The 20,439-nt window shown below is 38.2% G+C and overlaps 1 protein-coding gene across 1 annotated transcript in view; it reads right to left on the reverse strand.

Annotated features, from left to right (window-relative positions):
* Positions 1–20,439, reverse strand: part of sbf1 (SET binding factor 1) — a 99,096-nt gene that overhangs the window by 16,223 nt on the left and 62,434 nt on the right. The window contains 15 exon segments of the mRNA XM_061715209.1: positions 1,759–1,854; positions 1,953–2,090; positions 5,197–5,393; positions 5,478–5,685; positions 7,989–8,125; positions 8,561–8,736; positions 11,378–11,505; positions 11,623–11,815; positions 12,796–12,869; positions 12,958–13,130; positions 14,292–14,551; positions 14,681–14,842; positions 15,227–15,295; positions 16,655–16,804; positions 17,683–17,795. Of these exon segments, the coding sequence (XP_061571193.1) occupies positions 1,759–1,854; positions 1,953–2,090; positions 5,197–5,393; positions 5,478–5,685; positions 7,989–8,125; positions 8,561–8,736; positions 11,378–11,505; positions 11,623–11,815; positions 12,796–12,869; positions 12,958–13,130; positions 14,292–14,551; positions 14,681–14,842; positions 15,227–15,295; positions 16,655–16,804; positions 17,683–17,795 (2,274 nt within the window).

Below are 20,439 nucleotides of genomic sequence, written 5' to 3' on the forward strand. Positions count from 1 at the left end.
TGATTCATGCTCACCTTATAAGTGTAAGAGATTTATTTTTGTTAAGAAGGTTATTTTGGTAATTCAGGGTTCATTATTTTATAAATATATGCTTTATATTGTGATGTAAATCAGGGACTATAATGACACTGGTCAGTTTATCTGTAGTGATTAGTCTGTTTTAGATTGGGCGGAGTGATACGCCACAGTACGGCACTAGGTGCTGTGTTGATGTTCTAAAATCCTACACTGTTGAGGGACATTAAAGTACACTGGAACTCAGCAGAAGTTGTCCCCGTGTTTATCCTACTCACCACCCCAAAAAGGTTTAATTTAATAAGGTAAGGCTTAACTCTACACCAGCCTTACATCAGTAAAAGTTCAGAGCTCAAAACCCTGAAAGAGTCCCGTGATCGGGACCAAAACGGTACTAGAGATAAGATTTTGGTCCGCAGGTCGAGGCGTGGTCGTTACTAGTCAACACAATAGATTAATATTAATAACTAGGGATGGGCGATATTTTACCGTTCACGATGTACCGTCAAAAAAATTCCCCACGGTAAGAATTTGTCATCTTGCGATAAAAACGATAGAACGAAAGAAATGAGCCTGAAAGAAAGAAAGAAAGAAAGAAAGAAATGAGCCTGAAAGAAAGAAAGAAATGAGCCTGAAAGAAAGAAAGAAAGAAAGAAAGAAAGAAAGAAAGAAATGAGCCTGAAAGAAAGAAAGAAAGAAAGAAAGAAAGAAATGAGCCTGAAAGAAAGAAAGAAAGAAAGAAAGAAAGAATGAAAGAAAGAAAGAAAGAAAGAAAGAAAGAAAGAAAGAAAGAAAGAAAGAAAGAAAGAAAGAAATGAGCCTGAAAGAAAGAAAGAAAGAAAGAAAGAAAGAAAGAAAGAAAGAAAGAAATGAGCCTGAAAGAAAGAAAAAAAGAAATGAGCCTGAAAGAAAGAAAGAAAGAAAGAAAGAAAGAAAGAAAGAAAGAAAGAAAGAAAGAAAGAAATGAGCCTGAAAGAAAGAAAGAAAGAAAGAAATGAGCCTGAAAGAAAGAAAGAAAGAAAGAAAGAAAGAATGAAAGAAAGAAAGAAAGAAATGAGCCTGAAAGAAAGAAAGAAAGAAAGAAAGAAAGAAAGATATGAGCCTGAAAGAAAGAAAGAAAGAAAGAAAGAAAGAAAGAAAGAAATGAGCCTGAAAGAAAGAAAGAAAGAAAGAAAGAAAGAAAGAAAGAAAGAAATGAGCCTGAAAGAAAGAAAGAAAGAAAGAAAGAAAGAAAGAAAGAAAGAAAGAAAGAAAGAAAGAAAGAAAGAAAGAAAGAAAGAAAGAAAGAAAGAAAGAAAGAAAGAAAGAAATGAGCCTGAAAGAAAGAAAGAAAGAAAGAAAGAAAGAAAGAAAGAAAGAAAGAAAGAAAGAAAGAAAGAAAGAAAGAAAGAAAGAAAGAAAGAAAGAAAGAAAGAAAGAAAAATTCCCGTTGATGACGTTTTTGTATTGGTATTTTTTTTTTATCGTTATCGGGATAAATGCCAGAAATTATCGTGATACATTTTTTAGTCCATACCGCCCATCCCTATTAATAACCCAATATCAGATACAGTTTGTCACCTCCACGACACGTATCGTGACGTTTTTGTATCGTGAAATTTTGTGGCACGATATATTGTTACACCCCTAGCTACAAGGGATGCATTCACTTATTAATCATCCTCCCTCTCCAGCCCCAGTTTATATATCATATTTAAGACTGTAAATACAATTCAAACCAGGACTACAACAACTTTAACTCACCTCCTCTGCTGAAGGTTCCGGGAAGATCATCTTTGGCACCCATCACCTGCTTCATCAGGGCTCCAATTTTGGGCTGTCTAAGCTTATCTGATGAATCTACGGACAGAAGAAACCATCAATCGTGTGATCCAAAAGACTTATCCATTAGTGAGTTTCTAAAATCAACATGTTCTCACTGTATTTTTTCCACGCACCAGAAGAGTTCATATGTGTGGACGTGAAGCCACTTAGTGTGTTCCTGCCACTGCTCTCGCTGTAGGAAGGCATGGAGCTGATGATGGCGTGGAGATATTTCTCCTGCTCTAGACTGGTGGAGTCTGCCTGAGAGGGGACTGCAGAAAGGGAAAAGACATGGACAAAATCTTAGATTAATGGATAACTCAGTTATCAAGTCTTTTACAAATGATTTAATGTACCAACGTTCCTATGCCGAAAATACAGCCTTTTGCAAAAACTGTAAGACCGCCCTGTAGCACCCTATAATGTAATAATTTCCTATAATGTAATAATTTCCTATAATGTAATAATTTCCTGAAAATGTAATAACGCCTGAAAATGTAATAAAATTTGCACTTAACTCATTCGAAAATGTAATAAAATCCAATATTGTAATAACTTCACCAATAATGTAATAAAATATCCTGACTGATATTGTAATAACATTTTTACCGATAATGTAATACCTTATTACATTATTGGGAATTTATTACATTTTCAGGTGGGTCTTTTTTTTTCAAAACTGATAATGTAATATTACAGATAATGTAATATATATGTTCATTTTCAGTCCAGAGTTCTACATTTTGTGTTTTAAGTATCTAAGGATGTTATATACGCTGAATTTGAAACAACTGAATGACTATTGGGTTAAATTGCAGACTTTGAGTACCATGTAATAAATTCCCAATAACGTAATAAGGTAATGGTAAAAATGTTATTACAATATCAGTCAGGATATTTTATTACATTTTCAGGTGTTATTACATTTTCAAATTATTACATTATAGGGTGAAATTATTACATTATAGGAAATTATTACATTATAAGGTGAAATTATTACATTATAGGGTGAAATTATTACATTATAAGAAATTATTACATTATAGGGTGAAATTATTACATTATAAGAAATTATTACATTATAAGAAATTATTACATTATAGGGTGAAATTATTACATTATAGGGTGAAATTATTACATTATAAGAAATTATTACATTATAGGGTGCTACAAGCCCTAGTCTTGTAGTTTTATCCAAGTTTTATTGACCTCCACATTGAACTTCCAGTCTCTTTAAGATGCAAACAGGAAACATCTGCATCTCCTTAAAAACACTTCAACCTGCACTTGGTTCTGGTCAGGTCCAAACTGACTTTTGCTGGTGGATTTATTTATTTATGAATATTGTATGGTTTCAGTTTGTATACATATTACAGAAAGGTCAGACAATGAGTTATTCTATGGACAATATTAATTTGAAAAAACAACCAATTATTATTACAATACATGAAGCAGACATCTTTATTTTAACAATGAGCATAAAGGTATGAGATGTTTTTGCTAAGAACCTGGACTGAACCCAGCTGAGCTATTTCAGCACACTAATCTATCTTTAGTTCTATCACTATTTTCTGTTTGTCAGAGACTGAAAAACAAATGTACATGGTCACTTCAACTTTGAGAAAAAAACCATAGAGGGAATGTGCATGACGTCACAGATGGGACTTCACAGCGGGTTACGCCCACTGAGTGTTAGAAAGACTGAGTGTCAGAAAGACTGAGTGTCAGAAAGACTGAGTGACAGAAAGACTGAGTGTCAGAATAAACTTTCAGTTTGAGCAACTGGAAAACATCTAAAATGGGAAAGAGCTGTTGTGTGATCGACTGTACTCATATATTTAGAAAGAAATCTGAGTTATTGTTTTACAGACTGCCAAAAAATAAGCTTAAGAGAGACAAATGGATCACTGCAATTCACAGAAACAACTGGACCAGACACCGAAACGTGGATTTGTGGTTCCCATTTTGTATCAGGTAATGTTGGATTTTTGGGTAGCTAACGTTAAACGGTCAAATCATAAAGTTTGGTGTCCTCATCACTTTAATTTCTACAACAATATTTGGTAACTGTACCAAATATTAATGTCCATGGACCACTGGTTCTTGGTAACTGTACCAAATATTAATGTCCATGGACCACTGGTTCTTGGTAACTGTACCAAATATTAATGTCCATGGACCACTGGTTCTTGGTAACTGTACCAAATATTAATGTCCATGGACCACTGGTTCTTGGTAACTGTACCAAATATTAATGTCCATGGACCACTGGTTCTTGGTAACTGTACCAAATATTAATGTCCATGGACCACTGGTTCTTGGTAACTGTACCAAATATTAATGTCCATGGACCACTGGTTCTTGGTAACTGTACCAAATATTAATGTCCATGGACCACTGGTTCTTGGGGTAACTGTACCAAATATTAATGTCCATGGACCACTGGTTCTTGGTAACTGTACCAAATATTAATGTCCATGGACCACTGGTTCTTGGTAACTGTACCAAATATTAATGTCCATGGACCACTGGTTCTTGGTAACTGTACCAAATATTAATGTCCATGGACCACTGGTTCTTGGGGTAACTGTACCAAATATTAATGTCCATGGACCACTGGTTATTGGTAACTGTACCAAATATTAATGTCCATGGACCACTGGTTCTTGGTAACTGTACCAAATATTAATGTCCATGGACCACTGGTTCTTGGTAACTGTACCAAATATTAATGTCCATGGACCACTGGTTCTTGGTAACTGTACCAAATATTAATGTCCATGGACCACTGGTTCTTGGGGTAACTGTACCAAATATTAATGTCCATGGACCACTGGTTCTTCAGGTAACTGTACCAAATATTAATGTCCATGGACCACTGGTTCTTCAGGTAACTGTACCAAATATTAATGTCCATGGACCACTGGTTCTTGGGGTAACTGTACCAAATATTAATATCCATGGACCACTGGTTCTTGGTAACTGTACCAAATATTAATGTCCATGGACCTCTGGTTCTTGGTAACTGTACCAAATATTAATGTCCATGGACCACTGGTTCTTGGTAACTGTACCAAATATTAATGTCTATGGACCACTGGTTCTCGGGGTAACTGTACCAAATATTAATGTCCATGGACCACTGGTTCTCGGGGTAACTGTACGGGTCACTGTCAAGTCCAACTGCCTTTAATTTAAGCTGATAATCAGCTGTTATCCCGTCTTCTCCACTAGTTGCAGCTGTTTTTACCACTCAGTGCCAGTAAGGGGGCTGGTCCAGTGGAGAAGTGACGTCAATGCAGACCCTCTATAAGACTAGGGGTGCCTAGAACGTTGGTACAGTACTGTAAGTTAACCTTCCATAAACAATGTTTGTACCTGATGAAGGTGTGTTGGGGGACTTAAAGAAGCCTACCACCCCCTTGGCATGAAGGCCTGCTGAGCGCAGCAGGACTGCCTTAGTCCGGGAATTCCTCCAACACACTACAGGGAAGCGGTTCTGTCTGTAGCACCGGCAGATTCTGTGGATGGTGGTGTCCGGAATGCTTTGAGGGATGATGAGCAGGCCGGGGTAACTGCAACACCCAGACAGAATGTGAGGCTCTGTAACCGACTCATCTTTCATGCACATAGCTGCTTGTCTTGTATTGGTTTCTTACCTCCTGCAGACGGTGTACATGCGGTTAACTGTGGAAATACGGAAAGGTTCGTTTTTGGAACGTGTCAGGCTGTTGCTGAGCGTCCCCAGACCCAAACGCTGGTAGTCGCGGCAGCAGGCGCGCTCCACAACGTTGCTCATGGTCTGTCTGTCTGAAGAGCGGATGGTTGAGGAAAGGGTGAGGGCGCCCTGGTCCACTTCCTCTGACACTACAAGAGACACACATATCTGCATTTAGAAAGCATTCACTTTCATTTTCATCATTCATCTAAAAATGCACAATTTGTTACTATAAACCAAAACTTCAACAAACCCGTGAAAATCATGAACAGTGATGTAAAAATGAAAGTAAACCCTGTTTATATTCTCAGACTTTTACTAACACAGCCCTTTAAAATCAACAGTTGGCCAAAGTCAGAGAATTAAAACAGATAAAAACAATACAAGGGTAGGATACATACAGAAAACAAATGAGCATTAAAGCTGCGAGCAGCGTTGATGGGGCCACCGAGCCACATTCCCGGGTCAATATCACTATAAAGTGCCTTTGGTGTTCACATCAAAGTCAACATATCATCATAAGCATATTAGAAAATAACAACATTCTCAGGTTCTGGAGTAAATTACCAAACATTTGCACACATGAGTGTTATGGCAGGTCGTTTTCGTGGTTAAAGGAAACAACCTAAAGAACCTTTTTAACTTTTGTACTTGCTCCAAGAAGCAAGTACACGGGAAATGTGCTCATACTTTTTTGTACCACTAATAAGTCTTGCTGAAGCAATATTAATTCATTTGGAGCTTAAGAAAACTCAAATATCCTATCTCAAAAAATCTTAAACTGTAAACCATAATCAGCAATATTAAAATAATAAACGGCTTGCAATATTTCAGTTGATTTGTAATGAATCCAGAATGTATGACATTTTTTTTTTTTTTTTTAAATTGCATTACAGAAAATAAAGAACTTTATCACAATTAGGGTTGCAAAGGGGTGGAAAATTTCCGGTAAATTTCCGGAAACTTTCCTGGAAACTTTCCATGGGAAGTTAAGCTGGGGAATTTTGGAAATATTCCAAATTGGAAACTTTCCATGGGAATTATGGGAATTTATGGGGATTTATGGGAATTAACTGGAAATTGGGGGTAATTTAAACAAACTGTATCATATCCAAACATAAATGTAAATATTTATTTTGTCATAAGCAGATATCCATGCAAGATAATACAAAAACATGACATTTCAACAGATTTAATAATAATAATGCATTTAACTTGTAACGCACTTTCCATTCATGAATCTCAAAGTGCTACACTTAGACCATTATTCATTCATACACATCCTCACTGGTGGTGGTAGCTACATTTGTAGCCACAGCTGCCCTGGGGCAGACTGACAGAAGCGTGGCTGCCATTCCGCGCCTAACGGCCCCTCCGACCACCACCAACATTCATACACATTCAAACACATTCACACGGGGCAGGTGGGTAAGGTGTCTTGCCCAAGGACACTACGACAGTAACCGGGACAGAGCGGGATTCGAACCGCCGACCTTTGGATCATTGGACGACCCGCTCTACCACCTGAGCTACTGCCGCTATTTATTTGAGTAGAACTTTAGTTTTTATTCTTGTATAAACAATTATTTTAATGAACAACAAAAACATGAATGTTGAGTAAATACTAACTCACCCCACTCCCCCACCCAATCAAAAAGTAATGCAAGTTAAACATTAATACCATTATAGATCAAATATATTTACCCCATAATATTATCAAAATTTACTTGACTTTATATAGTCCGTGGGCTCAAATGTGTGGCTTCAATAGTCTTGTGCTTTGAGCTCAAATGTGTGGCCTCCAGGCTTCAAGAAATCACCTGTGCATGTGATGGAGGAATGCACAGTGCATGTAGGGGGCGTGGCCTCAATAGCCCTGCAGTAAGCAATGTGCTGTGTGCATGTGATTGAGGAGTGTACTTGCATTAAATCTGGTTGTTTTAGCCAAGACTATGCTACAATATATTTCCCCCAACTATATTTAAGTTCCCTGTTAAGGGCCAACCTTCAGTTCTGTAAATTTCTTATTTATTCCCGTTAATTCCCATATATTCCCGTTAATTGCCATATATTCCCGTTAATTCCCATGGAAAGTTTCCAACTTTGAAAATTCCCGGAATTTTGCAACCCTAATCACAATATTCTAATTTTCTGAGACAGTCCTATAGTATTGAAACAAGAAGTTAAATATTTGAAGTAGGAGGTATTTCAAGGAGATTTTTACATAAACAAAAAAAAGAAAAACTAAGATTGTTGGAGTATAAATCAATGAAATATGATACACTACATTAAAGAAAAAATATCACAAAAGATCAGATTAAATGTAACTGATGTTTTAAAGTACCTTAATATTCAGTCAAAATAATAACTGCTATAATATTTTTGAATGAGTTTATAGCGCTCTTCAAAACAATTTTTTTCATTTCATGGTGGTGCATTTTTCTGGTCGTACCTGAGATGTCGTCCTCATCTAGTTCCAATGCAAAGCTGCTCCTGTTCTCCCAGGTAGGGGGAGAATACTTTTTCCTTGTCACATACTGTCGGCCAATCGTCCTCTTGGCACTCTTCACCAGGTTTTTGGAAAGTGTCCTAAAGGTTAGAATGATAAAAAAATATATAGAAAATGATTCATCAACATGCCCCATTCAGAGCTTTTACCTTTTGGTTCTTTCAGTGCACAACATACATTTGTTTGTACCATGCCAGGAGAATTTATATAAAAGAATACATTTATTTTAGTGCTGTCAGGCGATTAAGATTTTTATATCTAATTAATTACATGATTTATAATTAATTAATTACAGTTTAAGATTAACATTCCCAGAATATTCAAATTTTTTGAGATAGGATATTTGAGTTTCCTTAAGCTGTAAACCATGATCAGCAATATTAAAATAATAAAAGGCTTTCAATATTTCAGTTGATTTGAAATGAATCCAGAATGTATGACATTTTTGTAATTGCATTACAGAAAATCACAATATTCTAATTTTCTGAGACAGTCCTGCACATTTGGTTCCTTACTTCAGTGACTGGTTCTTGTCCTTGGTCTTGTGCTCCACCGCCAGCTTGCCGCTCTGACCCACGGTGAAGGCGAACGTGCCCTGGACATGCTGAGGATAGCGGAGCTTGTGCAAATGCTTCCTGAAAACCTCGGCCAGGTCGGATGCAATTTCCTCATCAAACGCAATTTTCATTAGCTGCAAATACGACAAAGAGAAGAGCATCCATGTCAGAGTTCTCAGAGCTTTTGTTTCACTGAGGGATATATTCAGTACTCGAGTTGTAAAAGAAAATCAGGGGGGATGGTGGATTTGATCATATGGGGACAGATAATTTGTGCTGATTACAAATAATACAATATTACAAATAATAGCAGTGACCAAAACACCTGCAGAAATACTGCAGGAATGACATAGCAGCAGTTAAATGCAGCCTTCTGTAAGCTTTAAATATCCACTGGGCTTACATCAAATACATCAAAACACAACAATAAAAAACACTTTTCTGAACTTATCAATATGACTCTGTCCTTCACAGGATAAGTAAAATGGATCACTGCAAAAACTCACAATCTTAACAAGAATATTTGTCTTATTTCTAGTTAAAATGTCTCATTTTAGTAAAAAAAATCTCATTACACTTAAAACAAGAGTCATCACTGGAAAAAACAACAATTTTCACCTGTTTCAAGTAGATTTTCACTTAAACTAGCACAACGTAACTTTCAGCTTTTCTGAGTTTGGCGGCATCTTTTGGACAAAAGCGGTAGTGTTTTACCAGAAAGAACACTACGTTTCCCATGAGCACCAGCGCGTACTGCCGGAAAACTCCTGTCCCGTCGCGTGCATTTGTTTTGAGAGAAGACGGGACGCTTTTCTGTTTCACCAAGTGAACAGACGGAACGCAAAAAAAAAGATGTTAAACTGCTGGAAAGGAACTGGAATTTACCGGGATACCTTAAACAAGGAAGCCAGGGAGCGGTATATGGAGAAAATAAGGATTATTAACGGTCTGGGTCCATATGAAATCCCTACTAAAGAATGGAGCTCCTCGTCGGAGCGCCACTCTTTATAAGGGATTACTGCCGCAGTTCTGCAGAACCCACGTCTTACTACCTTGTTTAGGAGTGTTTGGCAGCTGCTTTGGTAAATGTTTGACTCGCCATGTGTTTCAATAAATTGGTATAATAGTACAACATACAGTACATGTTTTGTATTACTCTTACTTTTCTTTTTTTTTGACTGCTTTGAAGAGGCTCCGAGGAGTGAGCAATTTTTTGTTTTTCTCGTCAGATTATTTTTTTCCTCTGCAGCTACAAATCAAATAGGTAATATTTTTTCCTCAACAAAATTAATTGCACCGCAGAGAGCTGGCCAGCAACTGCGTTTAGCTGGAGAAGTGGGGAATAAAACCCGTTTGAATGATCCGACCCCGGTCTGTGAGTGTTTGTTTGTTTACTGAGGAACGTTATGTTTGGTCGGACTCGTTACAGCCGCGATCCAACCGAGCCGACGACTCTTTTCCTCTTTTACTTTGTTATCTCAGATACTTGGCCTCCGTGGTTCTGCCTCCGAGCAGGAAACCGGTGAAAAGTTAAACCATTATTGATCTTTTCCCCACGTCTGTTGTGTGGAGCTGCTGCAGCTACAACACAGCAACGGGTTACCAGCTTCTGCGGAGCTCTGCGCTCCAAGCCCCGCCCATTTTCGTCTCGATTACGAATGGGGAAGGAGGGGGAAGTGACGTATGCCGTAAAGCAGTCAAAGCCGTAAAAATGTGTAGTTTTTTAGTGTGGCAGGGTTCCTACCATGCTCCTCAAAGTTACATAGTGCCAGTGAAGGCGATACAGACCCCTCAGACCATGACAGAGGTTCATTAAACCTGTTGGAAGTTGATGTACCATCACAATGATGATGATGAAATATTAGATTAAGGTGGCAAAGTTACATAGTGCCGCTTTAAAATTAGCAGACAAATCTGCCAGTGGAACAAGATTTTTTTTTGCTTGGAATAAGAAGATAAATCTTGTCCCACTGGCAGATTTTTCTACTTATTTCAAGTAGAATTTACTTGAAACAGGTAAAAATTGTCAAATAAGTTATTTTTCTGGTGATGACTCTAAATGTTGAAATAGCAGTAAAACCACATTCATTGATGAAATGACATAAGGGATGGAAAGGAGGGATGGCAGTTTTACAGGGGGGATGATTTGGACCGTTTTTATTTCAGGGGAGATGATTTGGACCGTTTTTATTTCAGGGGGGGATGATTTGGACCATTTTTATTTCAGGGGGGGATGATTTGGACCATTTTTATTTCAGGGGGGTTGATTTGGACCGTTTTTATTTCAGGGGGGGATGATTTGGACCGTTTTTATTTCAGGGGGGGATGATTTGGACCGTTTTTATTTCAGGGGGGGATGATTTGGACCGTTTTTATTTCAGGGGGGATGATTTGGACCGTTTTTATTTCGGGGGATGATTTGGACCGTTTTTATTTCAGGGGAGATTATTTGGACCGTTTTTATTTCAGGCGGGGTTGATTTGGACCGTTTTTATTTCAGGGGGGTTGATTTGGACCGTTTTTATTTCAGGGGGGGATGATTTGGACCGTTTTTATTTCAGGGGAGATTATTTGGACCGTTTTTATTTCAGGGGGGGATGATTTGGACCGTTTTTATTTCAGGGGGGGATGATTTGGACCGTTTTTATTTCAGGGGGGGATGATTTGGACCGTTTTTATTTCAGGGGGGATGCCGTTCCCCCTCCTCCCCCCTCAACTCCAGTACTGGATATATGATATATAGAGAGACAGTTGTCCTTGGTCTCGTGGTCTTACTTGGAAGGTGCAAGATCGCAGCTGGAGTCCTTCCTGGACAAACTGGTCCATGGTTAACGTCACTGAGATCCTTTTCTCCTTGGTCAGAGAGGCAATAGGGAATGTACGAGTCACAATCTGTTCACCCACTGGGGATGGGGGGAGGTGGAGGGCAGAAACAAAGAAAACAGATAGAAATTCAGTCACCACAGTAAACCAAACAACAATCTTCCCTTTGCCTGTGTGTTTTTTTGTCCACTTCTTACCCAGCGGGTCAGTGGGTGTTCCTTTAAAGATAAGGCGGTAGGTAGTGAGGAAGACGGCCCCCTCGGCGGGGAGGAGAGGCGGCCCTCCCATCAGCCCTGTTGCATCCTCACGGCCGTCAGGGATCAGGTGGACACGCATGCCGTCCATCACCAGCTCCTCTCCGGGCAGCAGGGTCGGCCTCAGCAGCTTAGGCTGCACACACAAGGGAAGAGGGCAAAAAGATTCATTATGAAGCAATGGAGAAACAACACACTTTAGAGGAAACCAGCAATAGTTTTCTCTGATCTTTATTAGGAATGGATTAGCGGATTTTTCTTCATTTAGATGACAAACTGAACTGTGGTGATGTTATAGCTGGCAAAACGTGCAAGCGGTAAAAAGCGTAAGATCTCCCCGCCACCCATGCATCATCAGATGATTAACCTACATTAACCTACACTGCCACCCAGTGACAAACTTCATGTGGGCCACAAATAGAAACAGACAGAAAATAAAACAAACATGATTTATGGCTCCCACACATAGAATTAATTGGCTAGAAATTAAGAAAATGTGCTACTAAGGTGCATAGCGGAAAATAATTATGCATTGTGTGCCAGTGGGGTTTATAATTTATTTTGAAATGATACAAGCATGCACTATTTGCCTCGATGGGCATTACTTTCAAAAGTGTTACCATGGAAACGCTAGATGCCAAAAAGCGAAGCAGGGGGTGTAGTTTATTGGCCATTATTAACAACTTTGAACACAACGTAGGCTCTGCGTTGGTGTAACGCGGAACCATAAATCAGCCTAAAGCCGCGGCTGCGGTCTGCGCTGCGCTGAAAGGGCCGTGTTGTTTTTCCCGGGGTGCGGAGGAGGAAACTCCTTCCGCGTTCATTTGACTAATCAGAGAACAGCGGGTTCTCATGGAATTTGTTATCAGCTTTGAAACGGTACAGACGGTTGCCTTGTGAACACAAACTCCACAAACGAGAAACGAAACAACTGTATGGATTTAGCCCCTGAATCGGAACAAAACAAACGGGCCACAGGTGTGAAAGCTCCCTAAGGGTGCCTTACAGTGCAAAAAAATACGTTACATTGCTCAGGCGTTCTGTGAATCACACAGTTCTTTTTCTCAGGCAAACATACCTGGCTTTTGTCCAGTTGGATGTAAACATAGGAATTACCTTTTGAATTGGAGGCAGTCTCTTACTCTCCCTGTGGACTGCATCTAAAGTCTCGATGTGCATCTGAACAATATCTGGGGACAAAAAATTATTTCCATGACATTTTGTGGGAGGCTCTTTTTGATACAAATACATTTGTGATTGGCGAGTTTGACACCGTACCTGGAATCATGGTGTGGAGGGCCTTAAGATGCTCGTTTGTTACACCGCTCTCGTTGCACACTTTATCTACAAAACGGTTGATAAAGCGCACGACTGAGTTGGCGACGTCTGAGCTCTCGGCGTCTTCAAAGCCGCTCTCTGTGTCGTAGCTCTCCGCCATGCTGCCTGCAATGCTGCAGGAGAGAGGAACCCCGCTTTCAACATTTACCTTCATTTACCTTTACTAAACTAGATTGTATTCTACGGTGGCCGAGACCCGACGCTGCAAACAGAAACAAACGCCGCTGCAAATGAAAGAAACGCTGCAAATAAAAACAAACGCTGCTGCAAATTAAAGAAACGCTGCAAATAAAAATAAACGCTGCTGCAAATTAAAGAAACGCTGCAAATAAAAAGAAACGCCGCTGCAAATGAAAGAAACGCTGCAAATAAAAACAAACGCCGCTGCAAATAAAATAAACACCGCTACAAATTAAAGAAACGCTGCAAATATAAAGAAACCCCGCTGCAAATAAAATAAACGCTGCAAATAAAAACAAACGCCTCTGCAAACATAAAGAAACCCCGCTGCAAATAAAATAAACGCTGTAAATAAAAACAAACCCTGCTGCAAATATAAAGAAACCCCCCTGCAAATAAAATAAACGCTGCTACAAATTAAAGAAACGCTGCAAATAAAAAGAAACGCTGCTGCAAATAAAATAAACGCTGCAAATAAAAACAAACGCCGCTGCAAATAAAATAAACGCTGCATATAAAAACAAACGCCGTTGCAAATATAAAGAAACCCCGCTGCAAATAAAAAAAAACGACGCAAATAAAAAAAGCCACAACGGAAGTGAATTACCGGGGACTATTTTTGCTGTTGCACCGGTGTTTTTTACGTGAGAGGAGAAGTCTCTGACCACCACACACAGCTTCAACTTCACATTCATCCAAATAACTATTGTTACCCACGCTTTACATTATTCATGGAATTATTATTAATGATAAAAACAACAACACCGGTGTCCTCTCACATAAAAACACCGGTGCATCAGCAAAAACAGTCCCCTGTAATTCACTTCCGTTGTGGCTTTTTTATTTGCGTCGTTTTTTTTAAATTTTATTTGCAGCGGGGTTTCTTTATATTTGCAGCGTTTCTTTTTGTTTGCAGCGTTTATTTTATTTGCTAAGCGTTTATTTTATTTGCAGCAGCGTTTGTTTCTGTTTGCAGCGTTACTTTTATTTTCAGCAGTGGCGGGTCTCGGCCAAGTTTTTTACAGTAAAAAAAAAACCAAATACATAAAAAAAGCTTTTGCTTTGCTGACCAGGGTTTGGGATGGATGTTGTACCTGTTTGTCACGTAGCTGTTGCTGATACTCTCCACGTCTCCGAGGCCAGCGTTCCTCAGCAGACGGTTCTTGCTGGTGTCCAGCGGCAGCAGCAAGTAGCTCATCCTGTTGGCGTAGTGAATGGCCTGGCTGAACACCGTGCTCTCTTCCTTCTGTACCAGCTCCATTTGCATTTCCTTGCTGAGTGTCGGCCACAGCCGGCTCTGGTCAGACGCAAGCTCCAAGGCACTGATTTCCCTTTTTTTGCCAGATCCATCTTGCTGCAGATTTGAAGAAGAACAATGACTTTAAGGAAAACATGTCTGCCTGTAGCACCAAGCTCAAGCACCAGGATGTGAAATATTACAACTTAAACAATAATGGAAGTGTTTGTACAGGTTGGTACTCACCGAGTTGTTCTGCAGATCTCCCTCCTCTGTCTCCAGGTACAGAGCCCTGATGTGGTTCTGGACATCGCTGTAGAACATGGCCTCCCAGAACTGCATGTTGGTCCACACCATGTGCTCCTGGACACAGCTGTAGGCAAACTGAGTGATGCCTGCACCCAGTTTCTGTCAGGAAAAGAGACAAAAACACGTTTAACACAGATGAGACACTTCTACCTCCAAGAGTAAGCAGTGTCAATTTAATCATTGCTTGGGGGTCATGCTCTGGGTCTGTTGAAATCCTCCAGTGTAGCTAAGGTAATGAGGAAGCCTTCCAATTAGGGCTCGACAGAAAGGGGAGTCCACCCAAGTTTTTCATATAAGATGCAGTGATGAGTAGAATAACTGTCACCATGGAAACGGAATATTCGGAATGTTTCAGTAACCGGAATATTAGCAATAACCAGAATTTTGACTGCATGTAAACGTAGTCATTGATGGACAGTATTGTTCCTCTAAGAAGTTATCTGAGTAGTAAATGATTTCACTGAATGTGGGTGGTAAACTTACTCTGCAGAAGGCCGTGACGAGGGGAAGGATGGCAGCAGCAATGCCATGTTCATCCATATGTGAACAGTCCTGGAAAAAAAAGGGTGAGCCCTAAATTACACACTTACAAAGTTTGTTGATTGCTTTTTTTTTTGTTTTTTTTAAAGACCCAGAACTGATGACAATTTATAGAGGTGATTTTTGTTGTTGTTTTGGTCTAATTCAAACAGTACTTAAGGTTAAGTCAAAGTACCACGAAACCCGTTACTGCTTATGGAAGTAAAAATTGTAGAAGACAAATTGTAAATACATATAATTGAGGGACTAAATCATTTTAAGAACCAGATGATTTTTAATTTCAATCTAGTATATTGGAGCAGGGAAACATCTAAAACATGCATCCCCCCTGAAATAAAAACGGTCCAAATCATCCCCCCCTGGAATAAAAACGGTCCAAATCATCCCCCCCTGAAATAAAAACGGTCCAAATCATCCCCCCCTGAAATAAAAACGGTCCAAATCATCCCCCCCTGAAATAAAAACGGTCCAAATCATCCCCCCCTGAAATAAAAACGGTCCAAATCATCCCCCCCTGAAATAAAAACGGTCCAAATCATCCCCCCTGAAATAAAAACGGTCCAAATCATCCCCCCTGAAATAAAAACGGTCCAAATCATCCCCCCTGTAAAACTGTCATCCCTCCTTTCCATCCCTTATGTCATTTCATCAATGAATGTGGTTTTACTGCTATTTCAACATTTAGAGTCATCACCAGAAAAATAACACCAGAAAAATAACTTATTTGACAATTTTCACCTGTTTCAAGTAAATTTTCACTTGAAATAAGTAGAAAAATCTGCCAGTGGGACAAGATTTATCTTCTCATTACAAGCAAAAAAATCTTGTTCCACTGGCAGATTTTTCTACTTATTTTAAGTGAAAATCTACTTGAAACAGGTGAAAATTGTTGTTTTTTTTCCAGTGATGAGTCTTGTTTTAAGTGTAATGAGATTTTTTTACTAAAATGAGACATTTTAACTAGAAATAAGACAAATATTCTTGTTAAGATTGTGAGTTTTTGCAGTGATCCATGTTACTTATCCTGTGAAGGACAGAGTCATATTGATAAGTTCAGAAAAGTGTTTTTTATTGTTGTGTTTTGATGTATTTGATGTAAGCCCAGTGGATATTTAAAGCTTACAGAAGGCTGCATTTAACTGCTGCTATGTCATTCCTGCAGTATTTCTGCAGGTGTTTTGGTCACTGCTATTATTTGTAATATATTATATTATTTGTAATCAGCACAAATTATCTGTCCCCATATGATAAAATCCCCCCCCCTGATTTTCTTTTTTACAACTCGAGTACTGAGTATAATGATATACATGGGTTAAAGAAAAAAAAAGCAGATATTGTGCCTTTTTGCCAGAGCTTTTGAAGGTGTGTTACCTGCAAGGTGCAGTTCATCATGCGGACTATGTAATCAAACTGCTGGTCGTCCAGAACAGCCCTGTTCTGCAGGACGTGCTGATTGAGCTCCTGGGTTAAACAAACTCGAGCTGCTCGACCCTTCAGCGCCCGCAGCACCGCTGGCATCAGCTGCACAATGGAAAATACATAACAGTATAAAAATACTAAACATTATTGCAAAACCTGCTTGACTGCAGAACAGGAACTATAACTTAAGGCTCACTATATTTTACAGTATAGATCAAGGGGTCGCAACCCAAAATGTTGAAAGAGCCAAATTGGAGCAAGAACACAAAACACAAATATGTCTGGAGCCGCAAAAAATGAAGTCTTAGAATGAAGGCAACATATGCTGCATGTTTCTATTAGTTCTATCTATTAGTTATAACTGGGGTAAGACGTTTTTTTTTTATTATGCACTTTGAGAAAAAGTCGAAATGTCGAGAAAAAAGTCGAAATGTCGAGAAAAAAGTCGAAATGTCGAGAAAAAGTCAAAATGTCGAGAAAAAAGTCAAAATTTCGAGAAAAAAGTCAGTATTTCAAGATTAATGTTGAAATACAATCTTGAGAAAAAAGTCGAAATGTTGAGAAAAAAGTCAAAATGTCGAGAAAAAAGTCAAAATGTCGAGAAAAAAGTCAAAATGGCGAGAAAAAAGTCAAAATGTCGAGATTAATGTTGAAGTAAAATCTCGGGAAAAAAGTTGAAATGTCGAGAAAAAAGTCAAAATTTCGAGAAAAAGTTGAAATGTCGAGATTAAAAAGGAAAAAAAAGAAAAAAGAAGAAAAAAAGGAAAAAAAAGGTCAAACATTTTTGAAAAAGCTCCAGGAGCCACTAGGGCGGCGCTAAAGAGCCGCATGCGGCTCTGGACCCCCGGGTTGCCGACCCCTGGTATAGATCATCCACTTAAAAAAATGAACCTTTCTGTTTTGATTTAAGAAATGTAAAGATAAGAAATGTTCCTAAGCCACATTGCCAGCTTGTTGAAACAGAGATGAACTTGTCTTACCTTCTTTGCCTCCAGCATTTTGTTCTCAAAGATGTAAGTGATGCAGTTCCTCACCACCTCCAGCCTGCGAGCGCTGTTGGCCATCACGTTCCCATTCCTGTCCACTACATCTTCTGCTGAAACCAAATCACTCATTTATCACTGCCTTTCTCAACTCAACTCCATTCCACAGACAAATTCAAATGTGCAACGTGGTGTTACAGGAAACAATAGGGTGTGCAATCACCTACATGTCTCTCTTTCCAATTTTCACCTGTTACACGCTACACAGACTGTGTTCCCAGACTTTTATTTAAAAAAAAAAACTATATCTCCGCTTTGAAAAATGTATATTTGCAAACTCTCCATGGTGTTTGAGCTGACACCAATGTTAACATTATAATTAGCTATTGCGCAACACAATTGTAGCCTAAAATAGGCAGCAGTCACCTTAACTTGTTCCCGCGCTTGTAAAAGTCGGCCCAAAACGCCTATTCAAGTTCTACCCAAAGTAAATGTAAAGCTGTTCTTGAACCATTTGAAGTAGATGGATGGTTCTGGTCTCTTTTGAAAGGTAAAATAGAAGGTTTTTATTTCAGCCAGAAATGTGTTTTGTAATCAGATGTCTGCAGATGAATCTGTGACTTATTGGTTTTAAAACACACTGAGACACAGCCTGAAGCCTTATCTAGTGCAAGTTTAAATTTGATAACAATACCACAAAAAATTAGTATTTTACACATGTTTTTGTAAGAATATGTCTTAGACATATTAGAATTATGTCTTAGAAAGAGTTTTATTATAACAATTATGTCCCATGGGCATAACTTTTGAACCGTTAAATTTACCACGTACACACAAACATATATATATATATATATAATATTATATATATATATATATATATGTACACACACATATATATATATATATATACACACCGGTATATATATATATATATATATATATGTATGTGTATATATATGTGTATATATATATATATATATATGTATGTGTATATATATGTGTATATATATATATATGTGTGTATATATATATATATATATATATATATATATATATATATATATATATATATATATATATATATATATATATATATATATATATATATATATGTGTGTGTATATATATATATATATATATATATATATATATATATATATATATATATATATATATATAGTTGTGTTCAGCATTTCATTTGCTCTACAACTGCACCATCTTCTGGGCGAATGCTGCAGTTGCCGAGGTTTTTCTCATGACAAAAGCCGGACGTGCTCGTCCCGCCCCAACACAGGCTCATTCGCTATGAGGGGACAGGAAGCTCCTGATTGGCCGGATGACCTGTCAATCAAAGGAGAGCGTACGCTCCATTTTAGCATCGCGCTCTCCCGTCTGAAAACGTGCAGGACGGAGGAGTTACCGAGTGTAAACAAATAATAACATGTGCTGCTCCGACGACGGTCGAGATGAAGAGCGGCTGTTTGTGGATATTAGGAATGGGTGATATTTTACCCCACGGTAAGAATTTGTCATCTTGTGATAAAAACGATAAATTCCCGTTGATGACGTTTTTGTGTAAAGCTGATTTAAGGAAGGAAGGAAGGAAGGAAGGAAGGAAGGAAGGAAGGAAGGAAGGAAGGAAGGAAGGAAGGAAGGAAGGAAGGAAGGAAGGAAGGAAGGAAGGAAGGAAATGAGCCTGAAAGAAAGAAAGAAAGAAAGAAAGAAAGAAAGAAAGAAAGAAAGAAAGAAAGAAAGAAAGAAAGAAAGAAAGAAAGAAATGAGCCTGAAAGAAAGAAAGAAAGAAAGAAAGAAAGAAAGAAAGAAAGATATGAGCCTGAAAGAAAGAAAGAAAGGAGCCTGAAAGAAAGAAAGAAAGAAAGAAAGAAAGATATGAGCCTGAAAGAAAGAAAGAAAGGAGCCTGAAAGAAAGAAAGAAAGAAAGAAAGAAAGATATGAGCCTGAAAGAAAGAAAGAAAGGAGCCTGAAAGAAAGAAAGAAAGAAAGAAAGAAAGAAAGAAATGAGCCAGAAAGAAAGAAAGAAATGAGCCAGAAAGAAAGAAAGAAAGAAAGAAAGAAAGAAAGAAAGAAAGAAAGAAAGAAAGAAAGAAAGAAAGAAAGAAAGAAAGAAAGAAAGAAATGAGCCTGAAAGAAAGAAAGAAAGAAAGAAAGAAAGAAAGAAAGAAAGATATGAGCCTGAAAGAAAGAAAGAAAGGAGCCTGAAAGAAAGAAAGAAAGAAAGAAAGAAAGATATGAGCCTGAAAGAAAGAAAGAAAGGAGCCTGAAAGAAAGAAAGAAAGAAAGAAAGAAAGAAAGAAAGAAATGAGCCAGAAAGAAAGAAAGAAATGAGCCTGAAAGAAAGAAAGAAAGAAAGAAAGAAAGAAAGAAAGAAAGAAAGATATGAGCCTGAAAGAAAGAAAGAAAGGAGCCTGAAAGAAAGAAAGAAAGAAAGAAAGAAAGATATGAGCCTGAAAGAAAGAAAGAAAGGAGCCTGAAAGAAAGAAAGAAAGAAAGAAAGAAAGAAAGAAATGAGCCAGAAAGAAAGAAAGAAATGAGCCAGAAAGAAAGAAAGAAAGAAAGAAAGAAAGAAAGAAATGAGCCAGAAAGAAAGAAAGAAAGAAATGAGCCAGAAAGAAAGAAATGAGCCAGAAAGAAAGAAATGAGCCAGAAAGAAAGAAATGAGCCAGAAAGAAAGAAATGAGCCAGAAAGAAAGAAATGAGCCAGAAAGAAAGAAATGAGCCAGAAAGAAAGAA

The sequence above is a fragment of the Cololabis saira genome, chromosome 23 (assembly GCF_033807715.1).
Source record: "Cololabis saira isolate AMF1-May2022 chromosome 23, fColSai1.1, whole genome shotgun sequence".
NCBI lineage: Eukaryota > Metazoa > Chordata > Actinopteri > Beloniformes > Belonidae > Cololabis > Cololabis saira.